This window comes from Bufo gargarizans, unplaced genomic scaffold, assembly GCF_014858855.1.
Source record: "Bufo gargarizans isolate SCDJY-AF-19 unplaced genomic scaffold, ASM1485885v1 original_scaffold_1828_pilon, whole genome shotgun sequence".
Classification (NCBI taxonomy): Eukaryota; Metazoa; Chordata; class Amphibia; order Anura; family Bufonidae; genus Bufo; species Bufo gargarizans.
In genome coordinates, this window is record NW_025334534.1 from 48,856 (window position 1) to 58,542 (window position 9,687).

A 9,687-nucleotide genomic window follows, 5' to 3' on the forward strand; every position below is an offset into this window, starting at 1 on the left:
AATTCTATAAGGGCGCGAGACGCAGGGGAGGGGGCTGTGAGGTAAAATACGCAGGTGGAGGGGAGTGTGAGGTGAGATACGCAGGTGGAGGGGAGTGTGAGGTGAGATACGCAGGTGGAGGGGAGTGTGAGGTAAAATACGCAGGTGGAGGGGAGTGTGAGGGGAGATACACAGGTGGAGGGGAGTGTGAGGGGAGATAGGCAGGTGGAGGGGAGTGTGAGGTGAGATACGCAGGTGGAGGGGAGTGTGAGGTGAGATACGCAGGTGGAGGGGAGTGTGAGGTAAAATACGCAGGTGGAGGGGAGTGTGAGGTGAGATACACAGGTGGAGGGGGCTGTGAGGTGAGATACGCAGGTGGAGGGGAGTGTGAGGTAAAATACACAGGTGGAGGGGAGTGTGAGGTGAGATACGCAGGTGGAGGGGAGTGCGAGTGTGAGGTGAGATAGGCAGGTGGAGGGGAGTGTGAGGTGAGATACGCAGGTGGAGGGGAGTGTGAGGTGAGATACGCAGGTGGAGGGGAGTGTGAGGGGAGATAGGCAGGTGGAGGGGAGTGTGAGGTAAAATACGCAGGTGGAGGGGAGTGTGAGGTGAGATACACAGGTGGAGGGGGCTGTGAGGTGAGATACGCAGGTGGAGGGGAATGTGAGGGGAGATACACAGGTGGAGGGGAGTGTGAGGGGAGATAGGCAGGTGGAGGGGAGTGTGTGGTGAGATACACAGGTGGAGGGGAGTGTGAGGGGAGATAGGCAGGTGGAGGGGAGTGTGAGGTGAGATACGTAGGTGGAGGAGAGTGTGAGGTGAGATACTCAGGTGGAGGGGAGTGTGAGGTGAGATACACAGGTGGAGGGGAGTGTGAGGGGAGATAGGCAGGTGGAGGGGAGTGTGAGGTGAGATACGTAGGTGGAGGAGAGTGTGAGGTGAGATACGCAGGTGGAGGGGAGCGTGAGGTGAGATACACAGGTGGAGGGGAGTGTGAGGTGAGATACACAGGTGGAGGGGGCTGTGAGGTGAGATACGCAGGTGGAGGGGGCTGTGAGGTGAGATACGCAGGTGGAGGGGAGTGTGAGGTAAAATACGCAGGTGGAGGGGAGTGTGAGGTGAGATGCGCAGGTGGAGGGGGCTGTGAGGTGAGATACGCAGGTGGAGGGGAGTGTGAGGTAAAATACGCAGGTGGAGGGGAGTGTGAGGTGAGATACACAGGTGGAGGGGAGTGTGAGGTGAGATACGCAGGTGGAGGGGAGTGTGAGGTGAGATAGGCAGATGGAGGGGAGTGTGAGGTGAGATATGTAGGTGGAGGGGAGTGTGAGGTGAGATACGTAGGTGGAGGGGGCTGTGAGGTGAGATACGCAGGTGGAGGGGAGTGTGAGGGGAGATACGCAGGTGGAGGGGGCTGTGAGGTGAGATACGCAGGTGGAGGGGAGTGTGAGGTGAGATACGCAGGTGGAGGGGAGTGTGAGGTGAGATACACAGGTGGAGGGGAGTGTGAGGTGAGATACGCAGGTGGAGGGGAGTGTGAGGTGAGATACGCAGGTGTAGGGGAGTGTGAGGTGAGATACACAGGTGGAGGGGAGTGTGAGGTGAGATACGCAGGTGGAGGGGAGTGTGAGGTGAGATACGCAGGTGGAGGGGAGTGTGAGGTGAGATATGTAGGTGGAGGGGAGATATGTAGGTGGAGGGGAGTGTGAGGGGAGATATGTAGGTGGAGGGGAGTGTGAGGGGAGATACACAGGTGGAGGGGAGTGTGAGGGGAGATACACAGGTGGAGGGGAGTGTGAGGGGAGATACGCAGGTGGAGGGGAGTGTGAGGTGAGATACACAGGTGGAGGGGAGTGTGAGGTGAAATACGCAGGTGGAGGGGAGTGTGAGGTGAGATACGCAGGTGGAGGGGAGTGTGAGGTGAGATACGCAGGTGGAGGGGAGTGTGAGGTGAAATACGCAGGTGGAGGGGAGTGTGAGGTGAGATACGCAGGTGGAGGGGAGTGTGAGGTGAGATACGCAGGTGGAGGGGAGTGTGAGGTGAGATACGCAGGTGGAGTGTGAGGTGAGATACGCAGGTGGAGTGTGAGGTGAGATACACAGGTGGAGGGGAGTGTGAGGTGAGATACACAGGTGGAGGGGATTGTGAGGGGAGGTACGCAGGTGGAGGGGAATATGAGGTGAGATATGCAGGTGGAGGGGAGTGTGAGGGGAGATACGCAGGTGGAGGGGAGTGTGAGGTGAGATACACAGGTGGAGGGGAGTGTGAGGTGAGATACACAGGTGGAGGGGAGTGTGAGGTGAGATACACAGGTGGAGGGGGCTGTGAGGTGAGATACGCAGGTGGAGGGGAGTGTGAGGTGAGGTAGGCAGGTGGAGGGGAGTGTGAGGTGAGGTAGGCAGGTGGAGGGGAGTGTGAGGTGAGGTAGGCAGGTGGAGGGGAGTGTGAGGTGAGGTAGGCAGGTGGAGGGGAGTGTGAGGTGAGATACGCAGGTGGAGGGGAGTGTGAGGTGAGATACACAGGTGGAGGGGGCTGTGAAGTGAGATACGTAGGTGGAGGGGAGTGTGAGGTGAAATACGTAGGTGGAGGGGAGTGTGAGGTGAGATACGCAGGTGGAGGGGAGTGTGAGGTGAGATACGTAGGTGGAGGGGAGAGTGAGGTGAGATACGTAGGTGGAGGGGAGTGTGTGGTGAGATACGTAGGTGGAGGGGAGTGTGAGGTGAGATACGCAGGTGGAGGGGAGTGTGAGGTGAGATATGTAGGTGGAGGGGAGTGTGAGGTGAGATACACAGGTGGAGGGGAGTGTGAGGGGAGATAGGCAGGTGGAGGGGAGTGTGAGGGGAGATAGGCAGGTGGAGGGGAGTGTGAGGTGAGATATGTAGGTGGAGGGGAGTGTGAGGTGAGATACGTAGGTGGAGGGGAGAGTGAGGTGAGATACACAGGTGGAGGGGAGTGTGAGGGGAGATAGGCAGGTGGAGGGGAGAGTGAGGTGAGATACGTAGGTGGAGGGGAGTGTGTGGTGAGATACGTAGGTGGAGGGGAGTGTGAGGTGAGATAGGCAGGTGGAGGGGAGTGTGAGGTGAGATAGGCAGATGGAGGGGAGTGTGAGGTGAGATATGTAGGTGGAGGGGAGTGTGAGGTGAGATACGTAGGTGGAGGGGAGAGTGAGGTGAGATACACAGGTGGAGGGGAGTGTGAGGGGAGATAGGCAGATGGAGGGGAGTGTGTGGTGAGATACGTAGGTGGAGGGGAGTGTGAGGTGAGATAGGCAGATGGAGGGGAGTGTGAGGTGAGATACACAGATGGAGGGGAGTGTGAGGTGAGATACACAGATGGAGGGGAGTGTGAGGTGAGATACACAGGTGGAGGGGAGTGTGAGGGGAGATAGGCAGGTGGAGGGGAGTGTGAGGTGAGATACGCAGGTGGAGGGGAGTGTGAGGGGAGATAGGCAGGTGGAGGGGGCTGTGAGGTGAGATACGCAGGTGGAGGGGAGTGTGAGGGGAGATAGGCAGGTGGAGGGGAGTGTGAGGTGAGATATGTAGGTGGAGGGGAGTGTGAGGTGAGATAGGCAGGTGGAGGGGAGTGTGAGGTGAGATACGCAGGTGGAGGGGGCTGTGAGGTGAGATACACAGGTGGAGGGGGCTGTGAGGTGAGATACGCAGGTGGAGGGGAGTGTGAGGGGAGATAGGCAGGTGGAGGGGAGTGTGAGGGGAGATAGGCAGGTGGAGGGGAGTGTGAGGGGAGATACGTAGGTGGAGGGGAGTGTGAGGTGAGATACGTAGGTGGAGGGGAGTGTGAGGTGAGATAGGCAGATGGAGGGGAGTGTGAGATATTTTGGGGTTGTATAGGTCACACATGGGGTCTCTCCTGGGAACTGGTAGGTAGGTGGCCTCTCTCTCCATGACATGGTACAGCTGGCGAGGCGTCAGGTGTAGTCCCAGGAGCCCCCGCTCTACATGTCCTGGGTGGTCACTCCTCTGTCAGACAATAAGAAAAAGGATGTAGAAGAGAACTATGAAGAGAAGGTGGGTAACCTGTGTCCGGGGGGTCCGTCAGCGCCTGGCCCCGAGCTTCACCGCCTCTTGTCATTCGGAGGTAGGTCCTTCTTCTCGGGAACATTGGTGATTGCAGAATGGCTTTATCTGGAAGGTCCAGCAGGTGAAGCAGTGCCCGGTGAGGCGGGGAGGAAGCGCCCAGAGGGGACAGACGGGGTGGAAAGCTGGAGTACCAGGACAGCTGGGCAGGGCCAGAGGGACGGGCAGAGCAGTGCGGGGACAGCAGGGAGTACAGGTAGACGGGCCGTAGGTTGGAGACTTGGGGGCAAAGGAGGCCACAGCACGTATGGTATGATCCCAGCCATAACATACACACATAGTGCCAGCAGGGGGTGAGAGAGAGCAGAGGAAGGAGAGGGGGCGGTGGAGCAAGCGAGGGAAGAGACAGGAGGGCAGTTAGTGTCAGCACACTGACGATGGAGCAGAGAACATTGAATCCCGCTGGCCTCTGTACCCCCACAATGCACTTCTTTCTACATGTGAACTACTATGTTGCTGAGAGGTGGAGTTTCCCATCTGATTGTGAACAGGCTCCGCCTCCTTAGAGACCCTTATGGTGTTATTTTGCACTTGTGACCCCCACATCCTTGAGTTATGGTGGGATGTCTTCTGTGTGACTGAGAAGTGTAACATGGCATACCCTGTTAAGCAGGATCTGGAGACAGACCTCACCTTCCTGTCCTCTGTGGTCACCGCCGTCAGCCATTCCTCGTATCCAGGTCTCTGCTGGTCTCACTTTATTGTCTGTTACCTCACGTCTAGCATCTTTCTCCTCAAAAGCTGGCTGGGTGTCCACAAGGACAGACTCTGCGTGACCGCTCGGGGATGGTATATTTGCATCGACTGTTCTACAGTCCATGTTCTTGGAGTGTGGTGGCCCTTGTCTCTGATCGTGGCTGTCGTCCACTTCTGGTTTTGTTGTGAGGAGTATCTTAGAGTGATTGGGGTCTTCGGCTGCACCCCAGACCACTTCTATAGATGAAGGTTCAGCGGTGGACCTTGCTGAGGTCATGTTTGGTCTCTCCTCATGGACACTCAGCTTGTTCAGGTAATTGCGATACCTCATTTCACGAAAAGTGGTGACCTCCTTTGCTGCCGATAACTGTTGAGTTTGCAGTTCCGGTATTCCATGATAAAAAGCAGAGGCGGTCAGCTCATTCATCGGCGGCTGCTCATTGTCTGGGGAGAAGACGATAAGCCAGTCACTGCGGTCTCTTTTCACCTGTGAGGGCGGCAGCCCCCCACTCCTCCTCCTCCTCAGGGCCAGCTCATGGAATGAAGTGATCGTCTTCTTTGGGGTGAGGCTAGATGCATTTCCTAGGAGTCCTGATAGAAGGTCCTGCTCTTCAGACCAATGATCTGTACAGTTTTTTTCTCTGGCTTTGTTTGTCTGGACTTCATGCTCTGTGGTGGTATCGCTATCCAGGGAGGAAGACCCCGATCTTTCTATGAGGGTGTTACTGTTACTGTCCAGCATGGAGCTCCAGTCTATAAATGGTGTGTCCTCTACCTCCATATTGTTGTTGGTTTCTGATGGGTTCTCGCTCAGTATTGTGTTGGATCTGGGGGATAGTGGACCTTCTAGGGCCACATCAAGAGGGATGATATCCGGCTGCTGGTCTGGGGTGTCCAGACCATCCTGAGAGTACTCCTTGTAGTACATGGAGGCCGGAGAATCGTCCAGAGTGAAGTCTGATGAACTGCTGCTGTCAGTGGAAGGAGAAGACAGAGACAGTGGACTCAGTGGCAGATCATCTGGTGACAGGCACTCATTACGTATGATCGTGTCCAGATCTTCCAAGGAGCTGTAGTGTAAAGAGGCTTCCATTTCAGTGTGAAGGTCACAACACCGACATGGCACTGATAGGTCATTGGAGTTTTGGTCCACCTCTGTCGTGTCTCGCCACTTGTGCTGACATCCATATTTCATGATTGTGTCTTGGTTATTAGGAGCATCGGTCACCTCGGGGTGCATTGATAGGTGAACCCCGAGGGACACATGCTGTAGATGGACAAAGTTGAGATTGCTCATAAGGGCTTTTCTAGAAGTCAGCATTGTGGAATCTGATGTTGAGATCTGAACATGAATTAGATCTTCACGCTGGTGACCAGGAAGGATCTGGCTGCAGCTCTAGATGTAGTCATCAGCTGGTTCCTCTAGTCGTAGGCGCCGGCTGTCTGTAAGATCTAGCTGCAGTTCTAGTCGTAGTTGCCAGCTGTCCTAGCTATACAGCGGTTCGTCTTGTAGTTGTCAGCCGTCCTAGTTGTACAGCGGTTCGTCTGGTTGTAGTTGTCAGCCGTCCTAGCTGTAGAACAGTTCCTCTAGTCGTAGTCCTCAGCTGGTTCCTCTAGTAGTTGTCATTGGCCGTCCTGTCTGTAAGATGTAGTCGTAGTCCTCAGCCGGTTCCCCTAGTCGCCAAGCACGTGTGGCCTTAATGGTTTCCTGTAGGAGATAAGAAGCAGGCAGGTCCATGATGAGATGCTTCGACAGGTCCAACAAACGGTGTACACAAATTGGTCACATGAACAAGACGAGCCCAGTGCAACACGCTCATGCGGGACTACAATCCACAACATCAGCAAAGCTACGAAGGAAACTAAGGAAGAACAGGGCACAAACCTGGATGGGGGATATGAGGACAGGTTATTATACAGTGCAGAGCCCAGTTATCTACGGCAGCACTTCTGGGGCCTCCTGGCATTAGGGCCACAGTCTGCTGACGGAAGATTAGCAGACATGACAGTGCTCAGCTCTACCTGAACGCCATTAACATCTTCTTATGTCATGCTGCAGATCTGTGTCAGTCTTTACTGGGATTGTCATTCTATTCATTAATAAAAAAAGGTCTGGGATGATAAAAGCCCTGGGTCTTACCCAAATAGTGGAGTGCAGCAGGGAATTGTAGGAGGACAGAGGTGAAAGTTCAATTTAAAGAAGACCTGCCACCACAAATTGTGTGCAGACAGTGTGTTATAGAGCAGGAGGAGCTGAGCAGATGGCACTGCATTTCGTGGTGTCAGGTTCAATTTAATCCATATGTTTTAAAATCTGTATTGTGTTTATGACATCCAGGGTCCATACATAGACCGTACATTGTCTATCCCAGCCACCATAATTGATCTGCTCTAGTGCTGCTGTCAACATTACAAACTGACTACCCTGGACATGTGACATAGGTGACCACGGCTCACCACAAAATGGTGCACAATGGCTTAGACAAGCATGGACTCCTCTATAAATCATGGTGGAGGAGGTGTGCATCGGGTGCGAGGAATCCTAGAAAAGTCCATCCTGTGACGCCATCTATCCGGCATGGTGGAGGACGTGTACACCGGGTACGAGGAATCGTAGAAAAGGCCATCCTTTGGTGCCATCTATCCTGCATCGTGGAGGAGGAGGTGTACACCGGCTGCGAGGAATCCTAGAAAAGGCCATCCTGTGACGCCATCTAAGTTACATGGTGGAGATGCTGTGCACCTGGTATGAGGAATCCTAGGAAACGCCATCCTGTGATGCCATCTGTCCGGCATGGGGGAGGAGTTGTCCACCAGGTGCGCGGAATACTAGGAAAGGCCATCCTGTGACGCCATCTATCTGGCATGGTGGAGGTGTCCACCGGGTATAAGGAATCCTAGGATAGGCCATCCTGTGACGCCATCTGACCAGCATGGCTGAGGAGGTGTGCATCGGGTGCGAGGAATCCTAGAAAAGGCCATCCTGTGACGCCATCTATACAGCATGGTGGAGGAGGTGTGTACCGGGTACGAGGAATCCTAGGAAAAGCCATCCTGTGACAACATCTATCCGGCATGGTGGAGATGGTGTGCATTGGGTATGAGGAATCCTAGGAAAGGCCATCCTGTGATGCCATCTTTCTGGCATGGTGGAGGAGGTGTACACCTGGTGCGAGGAATCCTATAAAAGGCCATCCTGTGACGCCATCTATACAGCATGGTGAAGGAGGTGTGTACCGGGTACGAGGAATCCTAGGAAAAGCCATCCTGTGACGCCATCTATCCGGCATGGTGGAGATGGTGTGCATTGGGTATGAGGAATCCTACAAAAGGCCATCCTGTGACGTCATCTATGTGGCATGGTGGAGATGGTGTGCTTGGGTATGAGAAATCCTAGGAAAGGCCATCCTGTGATGCCATCTTTCCGGCATGGTGGAGGAGTTGTCCACCAGGTGCACGGAATCCTAGGAAAGGCCATCCTGTGATGCCATCTTTCCGGCATGGTGGAGGAGGTGTGCAACGGGTGCGAGGAATCCTAGGAAAGGCCATTCTGTGACGCCATCTATCCGGCATGGTGGAGGAGGTGTACACCGGGTACGAGGAATCCTACAAAAGGCCATCCTGTGACGCCATCTATGTGGCATGGTGGAGATGGTGTGCACCTGGTATGAGGAATCCTAGGAAACGCCATCCTGTGATGCCATCTGTCCGGCATGGGGGAGGAGTTGTCCACCAGGTGCGTGGAATACTAGGAAAGGCCATCCTGTGACGCCATCTATCTGGCATGGTGGAGGTGTCCACCGGGTATAAGGAATCCTAGGATAGGCCATCCTGTGACGCCATCTGACCAGCATGGTTGAGGAGGTGTGCATCGGGTGCGAGGAATCCTAGGAAAGGCCATCCTGTGACCCCATCTATATGGCATGGTGAAGAAGGTGTCCACCAGGTGCGAGAAATCCTAGAAAAGGCTATCCTGTGACGCCATCTATTTGGCATGGTGAAGGAGGTGTGCAATGGGTGCGAGGAATCCTAGGAAAGGCCATCCGGTGACGACATCTATACAGCATGGTGGAGGAGGTGTACATCAGGTATGAGAAATCCTTGGAAAGGCCATCCTGTGACGCCATCTTTCCGGCATGGTGGAGGAGGTGTACACCGGGTGCGAGGAATCCTAGAAAAGGCCATGCTGTGACGCCATCTGTACAGCATGGTGGAGGAGGTGTATACCGGGTACAAGGAATCCTAGGAAAGGCCAACCTGTGACGCCATCTATCCGGCATGGTGGAGATGGTGTGCATCAGGTATAAGGAATCCTATGAAAGGCCATCCAGTGATGCCATCTTTCCGGCATGGTGGAGGAGGTGTGCACCGGGTGTGAGGAATCCTAGGAAAGGCCATCCTGTGACGCCATCTATACAGCATGGTGGAGGAGGTGTGTACCGGGTACGAGGAATCCTAGGAAAGGCCATCCTGTGACAACATCTATCCGGCATGGTGGAGATGGTGTGCATCGGGTATGAGGAATCCTAGGAAAGGCCATCCTGTGATGCCATCTTTCCGGCATGGTGGAGGAGGTGTACACCGGGTGCGAGGAATCCTAGAAAAGGCCATGCTGTGACGCCATCTGTACAGCATGGTGGAGGAGGTGTATACCGGGTACAAGGAATCCTAGGAAAGGCCATCCTGTGACGCCATCTATCCGGCATGGTGGAGATGGTGTGCATCAGGTATAAGGAATCCTATGAAAGGCCATCCAGTGATGCCATCTTTCCGGCATGGTGGAGGAGGTGTGCACCGGGTGTGAGGAATCCTAGGAAAGGCCATCCTGTGACGCCATCTATACAGCATGGTGGAGGAGGTGTGTACCGGGTACGAGGAATCCTAGGAAAGGCCATCCTGTGACAACATCTATCCGGCATG

The 9,687-nt window shown here is 54.7% G+C and overlaps 2 protein-coding genes across 2 annotated transcripts; both read right to left on the reverse strand.

Annotated features, from left to right (window-relative positions):
* Positions 1 to 4: 4 nt before the first annotated feature.
* LOC122923715 (extensin-2-like) lies at positions 5 to 3,884 on the reverse strand. Its single transcript, XM_044274566.1, has 2 exons — positions 3,831 to 3,884; positions 5 to 3,619 (listed from the first exon to the last, which is right to left on the reverse strand). The coding sequence occupies exons 1-2, from the start codon at positions 3,882 to 3,884 to the stop codon at positions 5 to 7; spliced, it is 3,669 nt and encodes a 1,222-aa protein (XP_044130501.1).
* Positions 3,826 to 6,362, reverse strand: LOC122923713 (RUN and SH3 domain-containing protein 1-like). Its single transcript, XM_044274564.1, has 2 exons — positions 4,705 to 6,362; positions 3,826 to 4,290 (listed from the first exon to the last, which is right to left on the reverse strand). The coding sequence occupies exons 1-2, from the start codon at positions 6,086 to 6,088 to the stop codon at positions 3,947 to 3,949; spliced, it is 1,728 nt and encodes a 575-aa protein (XP_044130499.1). The 5' UTR covers positions 6,089 to 6,362; the 3' UTR covers positions 3,826 to 3,946.
* Between the last annotated feature and the right edge of the window lie 3,325 nt (positions 6,363 to 9,687).